Consider the following 20,964-nt stretch of genomic DNA (forward strand, 5'->3'; position numbering starts at 1 on the left):
CGAATTATTAACCCCTTCCCCCCAAACAGTGTCCAGGGAGGAAGGACTTCTTTTCCAAGGCGGCTGCCATGCAATGGATAGATGGAGGCTGGTGGAAATGGTCTGGCTTTGTGTTACCCGATGTCGTATTTATGTAACCATTTTGGTTAAGTATTGCTAAATGTTCTGTCCTTAAACCTTCTCATGCTGTTGCCTCCACTGACAGCAGATGACTGCCTGCTTTTTCATGCTTTCTTACCCGTCATTTTCGTTTTGTCGGCCACTAGCTAAGGAACACATACGGCGTAATCGGCAGAGTCGGACCTTTTTGGTGGAGAATGTCATAGGAGAAATCTGGTCGGAGCTGGAGGAAGGTAGTGTCCTTGAATGTCCTTTGCCCTTTGCTGGATTTGTTCTGTATGCTGCCGGCAAACATGCATTCCTGTTGGTTCCTTTGGCACTTGGGGAAGATGTTCGGAATCAGGTGGTTGTAAAGACCACCCGCCCAAGGAGAGCTCTTTTGGAGCTATAATTCTGCATGTTATAAAACCATACAGGCTCTTTAGAAGCGAAGTGGGAATTGGGACTGTCCAGCTCCGGATTAAGTCTTGTGTTAAACAGGAGGTCATTTTATGGCGCTCTAACCTTGGCTGGCAGTTGTCTGCTTGTACATGCCAGGGATGCAGCGGCATGTGGCAGGAATGCTTCCGTCTTAAAGATCCCCTCATCTAGGTTCTTTATCGTCCCTGGTAACCGGCACTCCCGGGCAGACATCACTGCATTCTCTTCAGTCGCAGACAACTTTGCTGTGCAGCTAAAGTGCAAAACCGTCGTGCTCACGAGAAGTGTTGATGGGTGTTGAGCTGGGAATACCAGGATGGGGCTGACAAGCGGTCTGTGTAAAGGATGGCTGTCTTTGTCCCAGGTGACAAGTATGTGGTCGTGGACAGTGGCGGGGGCACCGTAGACCTGACCGTCCATCAGATACGGTTACCGGAGGGACACCTGAAAGAACTGTATAAAGCAACAGGTGAGCCCCGGCATGGCTGATTTTCTCATTCCTGACAATTCTCTCTTGTCAGTTTTCTCTTGGTACTTCCTCCTCTTGGTTTGCTCCCGGCACGTGGGGTTCTAGGCCCGAGAGGGTTCCTGAGTGGAACTGAGGAGCAAAACGCAGTTAAATGTTCTCTAAAACACAAACCACCATAACTTGGGTTTTGGCATAAAATGAGCCTGTTTTAGATCCTAGACATGGGAATTTTTTTTCTGAAAGTTCTGGAAGGATCTGATGGTCCCCTGATTATCACCTGTGATTTCATGCTATGGTTAAGCTTTCTAGGGAGGTCTCGGGATACCTGGTCTTGGATCAAAGCAAGCCACAGGCTCTCTGCCTCAGTGGGGGGTGGGAGGATGAGTCTTTAACAGATCCGGGGATCTAGGTGGGCCTACTAATTTTCAGACCCTGTCCTTAGATTTCTTGGGTCGTAATACTGTGATGCTCCTACTTAGTTATATGTATCCATTTTATTTAACATGAAGTGGTATTATGGGGCTCCCGACTGGCTCGGTCAGTAGAGCATGAGACTCTCCAGCTTGGGGTTCAACCCATGTTGGGTATAGAGATGACTTAAAAATAAAATCTTTAAAAAATAAAATAAAATGTAATGGATTTTGAACAGCTTGTTGACAGGTAATTCTGTAGGAAAAAGTTTCTCCACCTGGTAGGAGAAGAACCTAAGGGTTTTAAAGCAGAAGTAAAAATTCAGAGCTGCAGTCTGTTGGCGAACTGGGTCTACGTCGCACTACTTGGAGTTTCCGAGAAGAACACATAGTACGCAGTTGCCCAGAGTTTGGATTCAGTCTGGCAGTTTCTAACATGGCGGGCTTTTGTTCCTTTTGTTCCTGACCCAGGCGGACCCTATGGATCCTTAGGAGTAGATTATGAATTTGAAAAACTTCTGTGTAAAATATTCGGAGAGGATTTTATCGAACAATTCAAAATCAAGCGTCCGGCGGCCTGGGTTGACCTAATGATTGCATTTGAGTCTCGTAAAAGGGCAGCTGCCCCAGACCGAACTAACCCACTGAACATCACCCTGCCCTTCTCCTTCATCGACTACTACAAGAAGTTCCGTGGGCACAGCGTGGAGCACGCCTTGAGGAAGAGCAAGTGAGTTGGACTCACCAATGGCTTAAGCCATTCTAGAGGGTGGGTGGTGTTGATGGGAGGGAAGAAGCGGGTGTAGACTCTGCCTTCCAGTCCTACAGAGAAGCTGTTTGACCTGGGGCAGGTGACTCAACCTCTCTGTTCTTCAATTTTGCATCTGGAAAACGGAGATGATGGTTCCACTTACCTCAAAGGGTTGTCGTGAGGATGAAGTGAATTCATACCTTAGGCACTTAGCACAATGCCTGGGACCTGGAAAGTACTATGTGTGTGTGTTAGCTTTTATTAGGTACTAATAATTAAGTTTTGTGAAAGCAGGGAATTTTGTGGGTTTTGGTCCCTGCTGTATCCCCAGTATCTGCACCAGAATCTGGTATAGACAGAGCAGGTTCTCTGTAAATTTTTGTTGAACGAATCCCGTGGGATTCTGGGTTTCCTGCTGCCCTGAGTCCCTTGGCTGCAGGCAAGTTTCTGTCGTTCAGCTTGTTGCAAAATGAACATTTCGAAGCTGTTTTAAAGCTGAATTACAAAATGAATAGACAAACATCGTAAGTTTCTCAAAGTCTTTTTAGAGTGAAAAATTTCAAACATTTCCTGTGCAAAATGAACCTTCATGATTCAGCTTCAACAGCTGTCAGTTTCCGGCCAACCTAAATCCTTGTGTACGCTCCCCAAGCATTTTAAAGCAAATCTGATTATCATCTAACCCGTAAATATGTTGGTGCGTATCTCTAAGGGGGGTGATGTTAAAATCATAACCCTGACACTATTATCACTATCACACTTAAAACAAGCCATTCTTCTATATCCTCAAATACCCAGTTAACATTAAAATTTCTCCCATTGTCTTCTAATTTTCTTCAGTTTGTGTTAATATCCAAAAGATGGCTATATGTAGCAATTCTCTGATATGCCCTTTAATATGGAGGCTCCCCCTCTTGTTTTTTCCTGACGGTTTATTAGGTGAGAAAGCTGATTGTCCCATAGCGTTTCCTCCAGTCTGGGGTTTTTGCTCAGTGCACACCCATGTAACATGGTTGGCCTCCTGGTATCTTTTTTTTTTTTTTTTTTTTTTTTTTTAACAAATTGACAGATTGAGCTGGAGATTTAGTCAGAGTCAAGTTTGAGTTTTTGGCAGGCCTACTTCCTGGGGGTAGTATTTCCCCTTACTTCACCTCAGGGAGCACGCACCTGCACGTTTGCTGGTTGTTTCTTTTGAGATGCTAACAGCCCTGGAGGGTTGTTGTCTTGAGAGAAACTCTTCTTCTCAGTGGTTTTGCCCCAACATGAGGACATGACGTTCACATAGGAAAGACAGGATATAGGCTTGGTTCCTTCCTTTCATTTATAAACTTTTTGTTAAAAAATACTGTTGATTTCCCAGCATTCTCCTGAGTGACAAATGCATTTTCTTTCTTTTGTGGGGACACAAGGGGAGTATCGTTAAGATTTCATGGATTTAGGCATAGTTGATGTATATGAAACTCTGGCGGTTTTATCCTGATGGATAGTCAGAATGCCCCATCTTGGCCAGTAGGAGCCCTTCAAGTTGGCTTCTGTGTCCCGTTGATTCAATGTGTTGATCTTCTGGTCTTCTGGTCGGACTTCTGGTTAGAAAAGATGCTCCCGGCTCATCTTGTATATTCCGCATCCCAGACCAGCAATTGGCCATTTCTCTAAGAAGCCTGGGTTCTGTTTAAAGGAAACAAAGCAGATGTGATTTTAGGTCTTCTTGCCCTTGGAGCAGGGTCCTGGCCAGACTCATACTAGGCTCATGTTCTCTCTGTCCACCAGCCACCCCCACAGAGGGGAATTCTCCAAGTTGAATCTCAAGTCTGCTCACACAGTGCTGGGGCCTGTCAGCTCTCCTTTGGGGAAGACTGGCCACAACCAGCCACCGGGTCATTCTACACCATCCCACACTGTCCTACGGCCGGGGCCGCAGGAAGGCTGCCTGGTCAGGGAGCCCAGCAGCATCTCGACTGTGATGCTAGGAAGCAGCTGATGCATGCTTTGCTTTACGGAGAGAGACACCATTCTCTTGGCCTCTTTGAACTTGAGAAAGGGCTGGTACGTGCAGTAATAAACAGTCTCTGGCATTCCTTTAGTGCCAGAAAGTTTCCAAAGTGTTTTCACAGACATGGTATTGAACTTCATCTTCACAACAACCCCTGTGAGGGGGATAAGACAAGTTGTATTATCCTTGATTTCCAGACCAGAGACTAGGGCTCAGAGAAAAGGCAACCCAACTTGCCCCAAAAGTCCCATAACCTCTGGGCGGTGGAGGCCATCCTGGAGCCCAGCGATCCTGACTCCCAGTCCAGTGCTCTTTCTGTTCCAAGCCATTGCTTTGGATTCTGCGCCTTTGACGGAGAAGGGGCATCCCGGTAGGCTTGGGCTCATCACTGTCATGGGACAGGTGCCTGCGGGGCTGAAGGGAATGCACCTGAGCCCCCAGGCTCGTGGCCTCATGCAGCACAGTGGACGCACCCTGTGAGCCTTTAATGGACTCGAATCGGACTATTGCTCGATTAAAACATGTGGTCATTCAAACGAGAAAGACCCCTTTCATTCTTTCCCTATCTTTTGCACTGGACTTTGGCTTCTACCACCCCAAGGGAAGGTTGGCCACAGCACGAAGCAAAGAGACACGGAAGAGGCTGAGTCTTAGCTTTTGCGCACGTAAGGGTCCAGGTTCTGGCGGTTGAGGATATTTCTGGGGACTTTGGAGCCCTTCTGCTCCCTCCAGTGTGACAGCTCTTCTGACAGGGCCCGTCTCTGTGCACCTAGACTGGGTATCGTTCTCACACTCACTGCTTATTTCTGTCTGTGCCACATCCCCGCAGTGTGGATTTTGTGAAGTGGTCCTCACAAGGGATGCTGAGGATGAGTCCAGATGCCATGAACGCGCTTTTTAAGCCCACCATTGACAGCATCATTGAGCATCTCCGTGAGTATCAGCCAGTGCTCAGCCACTCAGTGGGGCAGAGCCAGGAAGGGGGAACGGGCTTTTCTAGCATCACTAGCTAGTGTGTGTGAAGTCAGACTGGCAGGGGGTCTGGGACTGGGAGGCACAGGTTGGGGCCTGGGCAGGGGCAGACGGGGCCTGGGTATGTGTGTGGGAGCTTTCTGGATACAGGCTTTCCAGATGCTTCCCCGCAGGTACTATAAAGCAGCCCAGAGCCTGTCTTCACCTTGGCCTTGAGTTTGACTTCAGAAGTCGGTGCTGGGAGCTCAGCAGCATTATTTTCCTGGAGTGACAGGGCCTAGGGAATAGATTGTCTTTGCCTGGTCAGGACGCCTTAGGGTCTGTAATCTTTGCTGGGAAGGAGGACCAGCCATGTGGGCCATGGAAAGGTCTCCTGAAAGGGGGCAAACATTCTGGCCGTGTGGTTATTTTTCTACCTCCATGGCCCTCTCTTGGGGACATGCAGGAGACTCACTGGGGACCTTTTTTAATATCCCAGCCCGCCATCCACTTCCTACCCCACACCTACCAAATCAGAACCCCTTTGAAAACCAAAGGATGGTTTTTAGAACACCCTTCCATGACTGCCTTCAGAGGACCCCAGGCGGGGAGAATGTTGGGAGTCTTCATCTATGCCCAATAAATTACTACTTCAAATCGTCCCCATCTAGCCATAAAAATGAGTTTCTACTTATCAGCAGCTTTGGTCATTATTCCTGAGCGTCCTGGTGTGCAAACCCCAGACCAGCTCTACAAAGCTTTGGTCCCACCAGCTCAGCCATATCTGTCTCCCGGGGGCCCAGGGGGGTTGGTCTATTGCCCCCCATTCTTGGGGCCACCAGTCCCCCTAGCCAGCTGGCTTTGGGTGCCAGAACGTTGTCCCTTCCTCTTCGTTCTCAGGGGACCTGTTTCAGAAGCCCGAGGTGTCCACGGTCAAGTTCCTCTTCCTGGTGGGAGGCTTTGCCGAGGCACCCCTCCTGCAGCAGGCAGTGCAGGCCGCCTTCGGAGACAAGTGCCGCATCATCATCCCCCAGGACGTGGGCCTCACCATCCTCAAGGGCGCCGTCCTCTTCGGCCTGGACCCCGCCGTCATCAAGGTGCGCCGGTCGCCGCTCACCTACGGGGTGGGCGTGCTGAACCGCTACGTGGAGGGCAAGCACCCGCCTGAGAAGCTGCTGGTGAAGGACGGCACTCGCTGGTGCACCGACGTCTTCGATAAGTTCATCTCTGCCGACCAGTCGGTGGCCCTGGGGGAGCTGGTCAAGCGGAGCTACACCCCGGCCAAGCCCTCGCAGCTGGTCATCGTCATCAACATCTACAGCTCCGAGCACGACGACGTGAGCTTCATCACCGACCCGGGGGTGAAGAAGTGCGGCACCCTCCGCCTGGACCTCACGGGGACCAGCGGCGCTGCCGTGCCCGCCCGGAGGGAGATCCAGACCCTCATGCAGTTCGGGGACACAGAGATCAAGGCCACGGCCGTGGATATAGCCACCTCGAAGAGCGTCAAGGTTGGGATTGACTTCTTAAATTACTAACAGGTCTGCCCCACCCCACCGCCTGCCCTCCCTGGGACTCCGCTCCCCTGCATCCGCTGACCTCAACCCTGACTGTTCTTTCTCTGTCCTTGACCCTCAGCATTGCCCACCTGAATTTCAGCAGGGAAGATGGGAACCACTAGGGCTAAAAAATGATTAGGGATTTTTGAGGGCACACTGGAGTCAGAAAAAGCTGTCGGAAATGGAGCTTGAGGTTTGGGAATAAGAATTTTGAGGATCCCGGGAGAGCAGCTGGTTTCCATAGGTACCCAGTGGTGAAACAGCCGCCCGACACAGGGGTTCAGCCCGTTTCTGTAGCAGCCACTCAGCTTGCTTTGAACGGATCTCTGTTAGGGTGCCCTCGTCTATTTGAGACTTTCTACGTTTTTTGGATGGCAGTCAGTTTAAAATGCTGTCCCTCTGCAGTTCATTTCTTTTTGTCCTCACGTGATGAGAAGCGAGGACTCAGTGGGAGCTGGGAGCCTGTTCACCCGGCGGGAGAGGCCTGCCCACGCTGGGCACTATTTTAGAGTCTCATAATTTCCATTCTGAATAGGTTCAGGGAGGAGTTAAATATCGCCTGAGCTAATCTGCGAGGATTCCAGTGAGTGGGAGAGCTGACAACTTCACTTTTCAGCAGGTGAAAGCTTGCTTGGAGGGAAATGGTATTTAGGCGCTGCTGATTTATCCCAGATCATCTGCTATGGCATCATTCCCTGATGCCAGATCCTGATTTCTGAATTCATAAATAATTCAAGTCATCCTTGGGAGGCTTCTGTGCGGGGAAATGGGCGTGCTGTTTGCCTTGTTCCCATCCCCCAGCCCAGGAGTCTGGAACAGCCCCTCACCTTGACAAGGGTCCATATTTTAAATTAAGTACCCCCTCACCCTCATCTCCCAAAGAGTTTTGTCCCCACAGTACCACATTTCAAAAAGAATACATTGGTGATACATGGGTAGAGAGTCTGTACTATAAAATCTTCATTTTTTAAAGCTTAACTAAAAGAATTCATCGTCTATACATGACGAATTCAGCCAGGTCTTTCCAAAGCTGATCTGTGGGCCCCCCTCCTGAGAACTGCCTGAATGCCTCTTAAAAGCAGGTTTCTGGATCCTATTCCTTTTACAAATTGAAGTCAAGTCTTGGGGGATTGTGGGGGACAGGATTTGCATTTTCAGTAGACACCACAGGGGACTGTGGGTCCATGGGAATCTGAGAACGCCTAACTTCAGGTTTTGTTGGAAGCTGAAGTGTACACCAGCCCCTGCAGTCTACCCCTTGGGGAGAGGATTTCCAGGTGAAGAGCCGGGGGTCCTGTGCCCTGCCCTTTGTGAGTGGGGTTGGGGCTCCACGTGGCTTGGGGGTGGTTCTTTTCATCCTCATGCCTGGGCCTGTGAAGGAGGACGGTTGGAAGGGACCTTAAGAGAGCTGGGGAACCAACTGGTGTGTCTGCTGGAACTCACTCCGATTTGAAATCCCTGGAGGCATGCATAATGAATGAAGGGGGGATACACTAAGGCGCTGGCTCCGAAGGCAAGCTGGATTCGCAAATCCATTACCGTGGCCAGTCCGCAGATTCGAAATAGCATTTCCAGTTTCATTGGAACTTGGCTTTCCACACCGCCTGCTGCAGAATTCCCTGCTAGAATGTGAAACACGAACAAGAACACGCCGCTGACCTAGAGGATGCTAGCCACGTCCTTTCACTCCATAGCAGGATTGCACGTCTGGGCACACAGGTGTGTTTGCTGGGGTTCTCTTACTGCCTGCTCTGCTTCAAAAGCTAAATGTTCTGGGTCTTTCTTTGGTGTTGCCAGCCGTACTCTGCAAATAAGACTTCTCAAGTTAGTTATAAGTAATATAATTTTATGTACATATGATATTAGAATATTGTACAGAATCTTTATTTCTACAATGTGCTTTTCTTGTTAAAAAAAAAAGGAGAAATGCTCTTTGAATTTTGTTGATGACATTGCTGCCTTTCTTTTCCCATGGCTTCATTTCTTTAATTGCACTTACTTACCGATTTGCACCTGATACTAAGCTTATGGACTATGTATGTGGGACCGAGCCAGAGTCAGAGGTGCCGAGGCTCCGAATACTCTGGAAAAAGAAAAGGGGGACACCAGCGGGATCAACAGCTTCATCAGACCTTGCTTCCCTCACATCCTTCCCAAAGGCTCACAGTTTATATTGAAAGGAGCATAATCATGTATTGATTTTCCCCTCCAGTCTTTGAAAGCTGAGCATTCTGGTTCTATGCACCACGTGACTGTGCAGAACAATATACGAAAACTCTGTGCGTCCCTGCAGGGGGGTCACCTTCTTCTTATGGGGCAGAGCAGTTGCTCTGATGGTCCGGTGTGGTCTCCATGTGCAGGCCTGTCAGTCCAACAGGGTTCGAGGACGGGATCGAGTGGTGCACAAATCCAGATGTTCCACTCGATTACGTGTACGTATGAGTAATTTAGTGAAGTCTTTTTTTTTTTTTTTTTTTTGCTGATGTAAGACCTTTCCCACCTTGCACTGAGGATATCTCCTTGTCTGATTTCTCTTTAGCAAGTTGGTTGAATTCTGCACATGGCAAGCAGGTGTTGGAGAGGGTGATACCTTCACTGGACTTTGTTCTGGCCCCAGAAATGCAGCCCCGATAGTCAGTCTTCTTAAAGGGACTCCCGCAATCCATCCCTCCTCTCCTTCCTGCCCACGGAAATATTCTAGAATGAGAACACTGGATAAATACACGTGGACACATTTTCTGATCTTAGAAATTTTCTAAAAGGCCTGTTGTCTTGACCATTTCTCAGCCGTCCTTGACATATTATGAGGTTCGTGTTTTCGCAGCAGAACTTTGGAAGGATTGCCTTTCTCAATGCCCTCTGTACACAGCAGGCAGTAGTAAATGCTGAATGCCAGACAAGTCACAGACAAGATAGGAAAGAGAAGGAGACACACAGGCACTCGCCCAGAGTCGGAGATGGAGTCCAGATTGAGTCTGGACTAAGCTTGAGTCCAGATTGCAGAGCCTGCCCGCCCCCTAGGATGTTATTTAGATCAAGTTTAGCTTTTAGAGTCTAGGTCTGGTTAATTGCCAGGGTGGCAAAGAGTCGCATGCGCCCATATAAACAGGAGTCCAAGTGCACTATTAGTCGAAGATCGAATTTCACATTGTAGAGTTGAAGCAGCTGTAAGCTGCGTATTTATGCTGAGAAATGAATAAGTGGATGACTCGTATAAAAGTTGTCCGTTATGTCACACCTCTCATCTGCTTGGAACATGGAACTTTATTCTAAAATATCAGCCATTGGGGTCTTGTTCACTGAAAGATGAATTCACATTCCACGGAACTTTGCAGCTGTTCACGACGTGACGAGATTGTACTGTAAGCTCTGTCTTCACAGATGTCTAATAAAGCAAAACTCTGGATCTCGTGTGGCCCCCAATTTTTTTTTCTGCATATGAATTCGTGAATGGAATTATGGATGCATCATCTCTGATTTCCCCCTCCTCCCTGTCTCACTCAGATGGAGACTGATTTTCAGGTCTTTTCTTAAATGTTGCAAGCTTTTTAAAATTAACTTTCATTCCAACAAGACTGGGTCCTTTGCTGGGAACCAAGGCTCCATCCGTGTTCATGAGCCCCTTTTCCCTCCAAGCTACAGAAAGTGGGCTAGGCAGACAGAAGGCAGAGGAGCTGGGGCGGCTGCTGACCAAGGGTACCACACCCAAATGCAGATGGTTGAAAACAAAGCAGACGCAGACGGGGCTTAGCCCTCCCATCCTAGCAGGCATGCCAGACAGGCTGTCAACTAGAGCCTTGAGTTTACTCCAGGCTCTGTGTCTGGGTCATCCTCCAGAGCTGGCTTTAGAAGCTTCTGGAGAGTCTGTGGTGGAGTGCTGAGGACACCGACGGGGGTTCAAATGGGTCCTTCCTAAGTGGGCAGCTCCCCCCAGCTTTCATCTGAAGTTCAACTCCCAGGAAGTAGGTGTGGGACAGGGGGAGGCTGGGAGAGGCAGGGAAACAAATCTGTTGGAACGTAGTGCTCTTGGGCGATCAGGGGTCAGTTGTAGGCACAGAGCCCCCCTGGTACTAGCTGTCTGGAAAGGCCCTCATTCCCGCTGTCTGGGTCGCAGGTGGGCATCCTGGCTTCAATCCAGTATGATGAAGGCTCAGGCCCCCTTTAGCTCCCCCAAAATGCGGATGATCAGAAAGCAGTATGGCTCCACTTCCCTGGCACCGCCCTCTTCATTTTGGGGCATTACTCCTTTTCTATCCCCCTCCCTGTTCCTGCCCTCTGAAGACAGAGGACTAGGGGGAGGAGTGTGATGGGAAGTCACCACCCACACAGGCCTCTCCTTCCCTCCCAGGCTGCTTGCTGCCCCCTTACAACCCCTCTCTGCCGCTCTGACTCCCGAGAGGAAGGCGGGGTGCCAACCCTCTTACCTCCTGCCCCGCCCCAGGCCGCGCTAGTGTTGGTCAACAGCAGAAAAGGCGGCTTTGACCTAGATCCTCTCACGTAGCTCTGCCTCCAGTTCCAAAACCCAGAGGGGCCCAGCGCGGAGAGACCAGGTACCAAGAATCAGATAGGAGAACAACTTCAGAGGCCAAGTATCTGTTGGGAAACCCCTGAACTTCACGCCCGGGGGCTGACGCTGAGCGGGGATCGCGGCGGGGTCGGGGGAAGGGCCCCCCCATCCATTCGGGTTGATCCAAGGGCCCCCCCATCCATTCGGGTTGATCCAAGCCCCAGGCCGGCCGGGCGTGCTCGCGTCCTGTTTGGGCGGGCTCGCGAGGGGGAGGGGTAGCAGGGAGGGTCCGGCGCCTCCTTTCCCCTTTCTCCCCCTCCCCCGGGGCGCTGGTGAGCGCACAAAGGCCTGGAGCGCTGGCTGACAGGGTCGGCCTGGAGGGCAGGAGGCCTGGCTGGCTGCGTCCGGGATGGTCAAGGTGAGGACGCTGGAGTGCGGCTGCCCCGGGACAGGAGGCGGGGGGGAGGGGGGGGCCGGGAGCTGTGGTGGAGCTTACGGACCCCTCAGGGCCCCCACCCCCAGCACACGTCCTGTCCACGCTCTTCCTCTCCGATTCCACCTCCTCCAGGCAGCTGCCCGGGCTGCCACCCACCCTCACAGGACTCAGCCCCCTCCCCAGGGCCACGCCTTCGGATAACATAGCCCTGCCCTCAGAATATGGATGTCCTGTGTCCGTTCATAGTCCTTGGATGGGAGAGCCCTCAAATAAGTTACTTAGCCTCCCCGTGCCGTTTCCCCTCATCTATAAATGGGAGACAGAAATGGGAACTAATCCTAGGACAGCGAGGGTTTTACAGGAGTGCAGGCCCCTGTCAGCGGTGTTGTAGCAAGTGTCCTGTAAGTGTCTGACTGTGTTTAAAATTCCCACCACTGCTGACTAAACGCGGACGGTGGCCCTCCCCTCCACCCCTGAGACCACCCATCCTGGCCACGAAGACCCCACTTCTGAGAGGTGAATCGACTGGGAGACCTGGCATTGGACAGCATCAGCGGAAGCCCAGGTGCAGGACCTGGCCCTTTGCCGGGACCAGAAGCCATCCCGGAACGGGGATGGGGTCTGGCTGGGGTGGCAGTAGCCACATAAACCAATGCCAGGTGGTCACCCCCCCGCCACCCTCTGCTCACCCATCTTGGACTCCACGCCAACTCTTAGGGACCTCTGAGCCCTTCCAGCCAGAGCTTATTCTAATTCTTCCTTGTGGGGCTGCCCAGTGTCCTGTAGGATGTTTAACAGCATCCTTGGCCTCTTAAGTCACTAGGTACTAGTGGCGCCCCATCCCCCAATTGTGATAACCCAAAATGTCTCTGGACACTGCCCACTGTCCTGAGGGGGGTGATGGTGGGGAGGGGCAGCAGACATCCCCATTGCGACCTTTTACCCCCCGGAGAAAGAAAGGCTCTGGGAGTGGGAGTTCTTCATCTCTTCCCTCTTGGAGGTTTAGGGGTTCACAGGGGGGCTTCTGGGTCCCGCTCATCTTTATGTTCCTAACCACATCGCCATTGTTGGCCACGGTGTGTGTATGGTTCACCATGGCTGGCTGGCCGGCCCGCTGGCTGGAGGGTTGGCTGGATAGAGGAGGTCCCAGGAAGGGAGACGCTCGTGGATGGTGATCAGACCATATGTATGTAAACTCATGTAATAGGGGAACGCCTCTTGTTTTTATAACTGACACCAACTACGCTTGCCGGTTCTGCGTTAAGATGGCGGTGCTGCCTCTCTGTCCCAACCCCCCGGGCAGGGTCATTCTGCTCCCGAGGGCTCTCGCCACACACACAGTGAGTTCCGAGGCAGGGACACTGGATGAGATCATCTCATTCCCTATTCCCTTCATTAACAGCAAGCGGGATCATGGAGTCTTCCAGGACCTTCATGAGACATCTGCCAATCACACCAGGCTACAGTGGTAAGTAGAGATGTGCCACGTGGATCTGCCTGGCAGGGGAACCACGGTCCTGCTTGCCATCCCTGCCCTAGTCCACTGTCTGTGTCCTTCTGACTGGCTGGGCCAGTACGGGCACTTTAGCTTTTTAAGATACTTGTTGAAAACCTCCCTTGCTGAAGATGGCTGATAACTGAGTTCAAACTAATGGAGAGATAGAACTCAGGCCAGGTCTCACAGGATGTGGTTGGGCCTGTGGGAAGCACTTAATGGGTATCAGTGCCTTGGGGCCAAGATAAGGGATAGATGCAATGGATAAGGTCCTTTTTCCCAAGGTGAGATTTCTCAAGTTTTGCACTAGGACTGTTCTTAGGGTCCCATTCCTTCCTGGGTCCCCTAGAGGGAGAATGATCCAAGTGCCCTGATTTGTCTGGAATGGCTCTGGTTTTAGCACTGAAAGTCCTCAGTCCCAGGAAACCCCTAAGTCCTTGGCAAATAGGGATAGCCGGTTACTACCTAAAGGTTCTTGTCCTCAGGCTTCTGGGTTACTGAGAACTTACTTCCTGCATTAAGTAAAAATGTCTATTAAATGGGTGTATTAGTTTCTTAGGCCTGCCGTTTAATACAAAAGATCGTTATCCTCTCCCAGGGCTGGAGGCAAACAGTCTGAAATCAGGTGTCACTAGGGCCATGCTCTCTCCGAAGGCTCTAGAGGAGGGTCCTTCCTTGTCTCTTCCAGTTACTCGTGGCTTCGACTGTTCTGTGACTTACGGCAGCATGGCCCCAGTCTCTGTCCCCGCCACCCCCTGGTCTTCCCACGGCTCTTCTCGTGCCTTCTGCCCTGCACCTCTGTGTCTCTTCCTCAGATCCCCCTCTCTCTTCTCTTATAACAGAGTATTTTCAACAAGTGTCCTAAAAAGCACAAGTGCCTGTTCTGGCCCAGCCAGCTGGCCACACTAGACAGGGGACCAAGACGGAGACAGCTGGATTTAGGGCCCTTCCCCAGACAAGGATAATCTCATTCCCAAATCCTTAATGATGTGTGCAAAGACCCTATTTCCAGATAAGGTCACCTTCATGGGACCCATCGGTTAGGACTGGGACATATCTATTCAGGAGACACAATTTCAGCCCTCTACACAGGATAACGATAGGTCTCTCCTAAGATTGTCCTGGCCCTTAGTAAGATTCTGGGAAGGTAGCTTGAATTCCTCTGTGTGTACATATATACAATTACGTAAAATCTATCCAGGCACCAGGACCCCTCGGTTTCTACGATCTCCCCCAACAACACTAGGGTATCTTTTAATTGCCCCAGGGTTGAGGAGCCTCTCTGATGGGTGGAGGGCTTCGGGAACCGCCTCATAATCAGATTTTTCCAGAAGCGGCTTCTCGCAGGATGTGGGAGGCAGGGTTGCTACTCTTGACTCTGAAATCAGGTTTTCTTGCGGGACACAGGCGAAATGTGGGGCTTTGGTAATGAGCGAGGGGTACTTATTTATTTATTTACCCATCGAAAACCAAGTTCTTAACCAGTTTTTCTTCCTTTTGTGCTTTCAAAAACTAGTTTTATTGTGACAATGGTGTAGGCCCTGGGATTCAGCCTCCAGTTTAAATAAATACTTGTGTTTTACCCATACTAATTGTAATGATTATATGTTATTTTGTGGGAAGTGGTAAAAAATTGTTCTAGGGGATGGGCCCCACAGATAATGAATTTACCTTTTTTTGTGTAATAGGTCTCAGCTTTTAATAAGCCCCGCAATTTCCCGATGGTCCGACAAAAAAAAAGGATCCCAAATTGCATTTGGGAAGTGTCAAGGAAAATAAGCTTTCTCTCTAAAAAAGATGAATAATTTCAATTACTCCTCAGACTATCATTTTGGCCCATTAAATGCTTTCCCCATTTGTGGTTCAGACTGACATCAGGGTCTTTGCTATCAAAGAATATTACTGTCATCGTCTTTGTTGAAATGGGCCTTCCCTCCCCAGCTCCAAGGTCATTTTTTGTGTGTGTGTGGCCTTGGGAGGGCCCAGTGTGGTGCAGACAACAGCACTGCTTGTATTAATGGCCTTTGGGGAAAGGCAGTGCTGTCCGCTGGGGAGGAAATGCCACGGAGCGGGCTGGGACTCTGGGGAGCATCTGTAGGTTCCGACGGCCTCGCTGAAGGCTCCCATTCGTCGGCTCTTGCAGGCTTTGTGCCCTACCTCAGCTGCCAGCAGGCCACCAGCAAGGACAGCATGGCCCACTGTCTGAAGATCTTCCAGGAGATCACACAACGCTATAAAAACCAGATGGAGGAATTTCGTTGCTCGGTAGCCACTGCCCGGAGGCTGAAGCCCGTCTGCTCCGAGGAGACCGTCCTGCGGGCGCTGCACCAGTATTACCGGCAATATCACCCCCTGTGTCTGGGTACCAGCCCCCCGGAAACCAGTCCCCTTCTACTGGGGCCCAAGTGCAGGGCCCAGCAGGCCCACTGGGCCGGCCCAGGGAGCAGGGAGTCCAACCCACTTCCAAATCCCCAGGCGGTGTGGTGCAAGACGGAAAGGCTTGGTTTCATCCAGTGAGAAAGAAACATCTCCTGGGGGAGAGAGGGACCTGGTCCTGGTCAGGCCAGAGGGTGCTGTGAACGGAGACCCCCTTCCCCCTGCATGTGGCCACTATCGCTCAGACCGCACCTGCTGTCTCAGGATGGACGCTCTGGGGTTGCTTTCTCTGTGCTGGGCACCATTATTTCATGAGGTCAACATGATTATTCCCATTTTAGAGCTGGGGAAAGTGAGGCTGCGAAGGTAATGGCCCTTGTCTGAGTGAGGTTAGACCTCAGCTGGAATCCAGCTGTGGCAGGCACTGGAGAACAACCATGATAACAATGACAAAACCAACTTCTGATGTGATTCTATAAGGCTAACACAATGATTTGTCCTGGACCGTTCTTAAGGTCTAAAGATCTATAAGAAAAGTAATGGACTCCAGAACTGTCTTTATTATTAGAACTATAGTTGTGGGACGGCTAACCACACATTTGTTGTGCTTGAAAGTTTTCCGAATCATAACAAAGAGCATCTGCCCAAGAGTTTGAGATTTCGCCCAGCTCTGTGACTGTTTGCTGTGTGAACTATGACACATTGCCTCCCCTCTCTGGGCTGTAGTTCCTTCCTCCAGCGCAGGGAAGGATGGATTAGATGCTTCCCATAGTGCCTTCTGGCTCTGAGATTCTGGGACTCAGTGGCCTAATTCTATTCTGACCGCAACTGGAGGAGGCAGGCAGACAGGAATCTTTTATCTCACCAGTGGGAATTGGGCCGGGTCAGCCAGTCAGAGTCGTTCATGACCTGAGGCAGATTCCTGGTGCTGAGTCTGATGTGCTTTCTTCTGACCTGGATGCTTCTCCTGCTTCTTTTCTGTAAACTATACAAGAGGCAATGTGTGAAGCTTTTTTTTATTAATCTGAACGAGGAGCAGGATCTGTTGAAGACAAAGAACCTGAGACTCAGACAGGTGCAGGTTTGAAGCTTGGTCCTACCACCTCCTTGCTGGGTGACCATGACCAAGACTCTTAACCTCTGCAAGGCCTCCATGTCCTGTTCATAAGGTGGAGTCAATAATGGTGTCAGCCGTCCCAGTGTGTGAGAGAAGGAGCTCCGAGGGTATTTGAAAAGCCCCTATCCAGGTGCCTGGCTCACAGAATCAACCAACCAGGGGTAGCCGCTCTGAGGGCCTCTAGAGGCCTAGCGGCTCACCGGGGTAGCTGTAGGGGTGCAGGCTACCTGGGGAGGAGCCACTGGGTGGCTTCTCAAAGCCCTCAGGAAGCATGCTATCTTTTTACAGAATGCAAAAACATCAAGAAACCCCTCTATGAGCCCCCAATCCCGGGCTGGGCTGGCTACCTCCCAAGAGCCAGGGTCACCGAATTAGGCTGTGCCACGCGGTACACTGTCATGGCCAGAAACTGCTACAGGGACTTCCTGGGCATCATGGAGCAGGCCAGGATGGCACACCTGAAGCCATTTGAGGAGTGAGTCCAGCGTGGGGCTGGCGTGGGGCACAGCCACAGGTGACGAGAACCAGGGCCAGAGCTGGGGCTGGGCTGAGGGGGGCGTTTGTAGGGGCCCCACCCCAGTTCTACGGCTGCTTTTCTGTTTGGTTGGTTGTACAGAAGGAGCCTTGTTGGTAATAGCAAGGCCTTCACGGTAAGCAGCGACCCTCCACTCCCCGCCCCACCCAGAATTCTCCAGAAGCCTGCTTGCGGTCTTTGCTGGTTGCAGGGAGAGACCAGGAGTAAAAACCCACTGGGCCACCTGTCCTGGCAGCAACCTAAGTCCTGAGGAGGGGCATGGTAGGGCCCTGCAGAGGGGGGCTGTTTGGCCTCAGTTTTCCCTCCTGCATAATGGAGATAAGATAATCCTTTAAGTTTAGGATAAATCCCCATCAGGATTAGAAAGTAAGCTGCTGTGCTCACACAGGACAGATTGTATTTCTTTTCTTTATTATTCAAAAGAGGAGTAAGTCTATGACTTTTGTCCTTTAGAATGTATGGCGACAGGTCCACCCAACCTCCTTCCGTCCCTTCTCCAAAAGTTTTGCAGCATGAAGGACCGCTGCCCAAATGTCTGGAGTTTTCTGTCGCAGGTAAGGGAGCGCTCTTTCTTTCTTTCCTGCTACTTTTATAAAGGGGATGAGATGTTTGCAGTAGCCTCCCTGCTTAGCGGCGCCGTCGGCCTGTAACTCGTCAGGATGGTTTCTTTTCCAGGTGGCAGCTGTCTTGCCCACGGGAGACCCCTGACAGAGGAACCCAGACCTCCAGTGACATGTGGCTGTGCCCAAGGGACAAATATGTTGTGCAGCGGGAAGATTTACCTCGAGCCACTGTTCTCAGCAAAGTATGCGGAAAGCTGAGGCAGACAGCCTGCCAAGGAGAGGTGAACGTAGCAGGAGACTCAGAAACTCATCACTCTTGCATGAGAACCAGCCCCTCACCCACACCCAACAGGCCCTAGGAAAATTTCAAAACCTAAGAATCCTTTCAACTGCCACCGGCTCGCTGTCTGTTTGGCAACAGCATGTCATTAATGATAAAGACCTTTCACTGCGGTGTGGGAATAAAGAAGCTACTTCTCAGCATGCTGAAGGTTTCTGTGGGGGCTGGGGGTTCCTAGGTTGTGTTGACCTTGAGAAGAGCCGGGGTGAGGCTCATCTCTTCCTTACCTTGAGGTGACATTGTGCACCTGGATCAGACTCTTATGGAAGCCCTAGCCCAGCACACTAACCAACCAGCGGTCCCTGTCAGCCATCTTGGGTCCTGACGTGGTGGCACGACGGTATGCCCACCCAACCCTGGTGTTTCAGAATCCCACTCCTCAGGAGACCCCAACTGGCGGACACAAGATGTATTTGTTTCACAGCACTGCTGTAACAGTACCTCACACTGGATGCCATAAGACAACAGAAGTGTATTACTTCACGGTTCTGGAAGCCAGAAATCCAAATTCAAGGTGTTAATAAGGCCGCGCTTTTTTGGAAACCTCGAGGGAGAATCCTTCCTTACCTCTTTCTTTCCAGCTCCCAGTGGTTTGCTGGAAATCCTCGGCCTTCCTCGGTACATAACTACTATCCCTATCTTTATGGTCCTGTGATGTCCCCTCTGTGTCTCTGTGTCTTCACATGGCTGTTGTTTTATAAGGATGCCAGTCACCCTGGATTAGGGCCCACTCTTTTCCAGGATGAGCGTGTCTAAGCTTAGCTCATTATACCTGCAGTGAGCCCCTTTCCAAAGAAGTCCTAGGCTGAGGTACTGGGGGTTAGGACTTCAACCTTGCGCTATTGGGGACACAGTTCGGCCCAGCGCACTGGCTCATACTTGTTGCCACTGACAGGCACTCTCTCTGACCTCGCTCGGCATCCAGCGGCTTCAGAAGACCTCAAATGCAGCTCGTGGAGCAGCGAGACCACCGCAGACATCCAAAGGCTCAGTAATGGGCAGAGCCACAACAGTACAGCACTCGGGTCCTGGGAGACCTGCCCAGGGCAGAGAAATCAGATGCCAAATCTTAAACTCTAATGAGTACAAAGGACTTTGATGAGAAAACAATCACCTCTCTGTTTTTACGAACCTCCCAAGTGTGATTTAGCATTCCCTTCCCTTAACACAGCAAACCACAGGCATCCTGTCCCGTTGGCCTAATAGAAGCCACAGATCTGTCTGTATCATAACGTTGGCTGCGTGCAGTGTCGCAAAATGTTAGTGTTGATCGTACTGTATAATGATGTAGTTATTAGAGTGACTGTATCGACACTCTAACATATGGCTATTCAATCTGTGCAAGAAGAAGCTCATGGTTGGGGGGTGCCTGGGTGGCTCAGTGGATTAAACCTCTTGCCTTCGGCTCAGGTCGTGATCTCAGGGTCCTGGGATTGAACCCCGCATTGGACGCTCTGCTCAGCAGGGAGCCTGCTTCCCCATCTCTCTGCCTGCCTCTCTTGTGATCTCTGTCAAATAAATAAATAAAATCTTTAAAAAAAAAAAAAAAGAAGCACGTGGTTGGTTCATAGAATTGTCCTAATACTTGGATTCTATTTCAATGTAATTAGTTACCCTTGAAGTGTCACGTATTTTGCTTTCTGCATTTAAACACGTTTATTGTGAGAGGAGGCCCTCATAGTTCACCCGCCAGCCAGAGGGGCCTGGCCCAGACACGATTTCTCCTCCAGGGAAACAGCCAAAGATGATGTCCAGGGTGATTGTCATACAAAACAAAGCAGCAGCCCAAACCCCACAGGATTTGGGATTACCATCTCTCCCACTACCCAACAATGATGTGATAGAAGATTACTGTTACGGACAGATACTTATAGAACATGAAAAACAGGCCTAAAAACAGGCCATAAAACTACAGTTTTATGAACAATTGTTCGAGAACAATAAACCCATGTACACACACACACACACACACACACACGCACACACACAATGATCCTATTTTTTCATTTTTAAAACAGTGGGGGGAGGGGGGAGGACACTAGCCCATAATGCTTGTGGTGGTTATTTGGATGATGGTGTATCGTTAGTTATTTTTATTTTCTTGTTTGAGTGCCTTCCAATTTTCCACAGCCCATGTGTATTGTTTTCACAATTAGGATAAAAAAAAATCTTTATTTTAAAGATTTTAATTTTCTTGAGATTGTATGTTTACAGGAAAAAAGCCACGTGTCAATAGAGGGTAGCTGGCAGCTTGCTCAAAGGGCTGGAACAAACCTCAGTGAACATAGTTAATATTTTTTTCAACTTTGTTAAGACCCTGGAAGAATGACCCCCCCCCCCCGCCTGCCCCTGCCTCCATCCATGATGAAAGCAGGAGATAGATGGGACCCCTGCCTGGGGTGGGCGGGCCAAACTGCCACCGCTCTGGCCCCTTGGAAATGAGGGAGGTGGAAGCCGTTTCTGCCCAGCCACCTGTCCCAAACCCACAGAGTTTGTAGATGACGGCTCTGGACTGAAGGTTCTTGAGCTCTGCCCGTGAAATTAAGGGGTGCCAGGATTGAAATGATTCCTTGCAAGGAGCCCTCATCCTGATCTTGGAATCCTATTGGGCATCAGTGTTCAAGTCACTGACTAAATCAGTGGGTATCACCTTTGAAAACTGGCTTGAACTGTAAAACAAAAGCAAAAAACAGCAACCCAGGGACAGAGGTAACAATTGAATAACGGCCATCATAGCATGTAATTCGGCTACAACTTCATGATTAAGATTGCCTAGTTCAGTGTGCAAATCTGCAAGTCCTTTTGTGGACACAGTTCCTCACTGTAATTCTTTTCCTTAATCTTCCCCCTCGCTGCTCCTCCCTAGCCTGTAATTTCGGGAGCATCGTGTGTCGGTCGAGGCAGAGAGGTGATTTCTGCAGA

General features: G+C 50.4%; 2 protein-coding genes across 3 annotated transcripts in view; both read left to right on the forward strand.

Moving 5' to 3' along the window:
- The window catches only part of HSPA12A (heat shock protein family A (Hsp70) member 12A), a 150,212-nt gene extending 142,837 nt beyond the window's left edge, over positions 1–7,375 (forward strand). The window contains exons 9-13 of one of the 2 annotated variants that reach the window (XM_032878921.1): positions 267–353; positions 905–1,009; positions 1,891–2,149; positions 4,993–5,096; positions 6,015–7,375. In XM_032878921.1, coding sequence (XP_032734812.1) covers positions 267–353; positions 905–1,009; positions 1,891–2,149; positions 4,993–5,096; positions 6,015–6,652 — 1,193 coding nt within the window. In that variant the 3' untranslated portion in view covers positions 6,653–7,375. The remainder of the gene's footprint in view (positions 1–266; positions 354–904; positions 1,010–1,890; positions 2,150–4,992; positions 5,097–6,014) is intronic. The other variant, XM_032878931.1, reaches the window with a different exon arrangement.
- Positions 7,376–11,565: 4,190 nt separating this feature from the next.
- On the forward strand, positions 11,566–18,427 carry CUNH10orf82 (chromosome unknown C10orf82 homolog). The gene is made up of 6 exons (XM_032878953.1): positions 11,566–11,598; positions 13,019–13,084; positions 15,255–15,473; positions 16,893–17,079; positions 17,593–17,693; positions 17,815–18,427. The coding sequence occupies exons 2-6, from the start codon at positions 13,030–13,032 to the stop codon at positions 17,958–17,960; spliced, it is 708 nt and encodes a 235-aa protein (XP_032734844.1). The 5' UTR covers positions 11,566–11,598; positions 13,019–13,029; the 3' UTR covers positions 17,961–18,427.
- The last annotated feature ends 2,537 nt before the right edge of the window (positions 18,428–20,964 follow it).

This window comes from Lontra canadensis, unplaced genomic scaffold (genome assembly GCF_010015895.1).
Source record: "Lontra canadensis isolate GAN:19392208 unplaced genomic scaffold, GSC_riverotter_1.0 scaffold3, whole genome shotgun sequence".
Lineage (NCBI taxonomy): Eukaryota > Metazoa > Chordata > Mammalia > Carnivora > Mustelidae > Lontra > Lontra canadensis.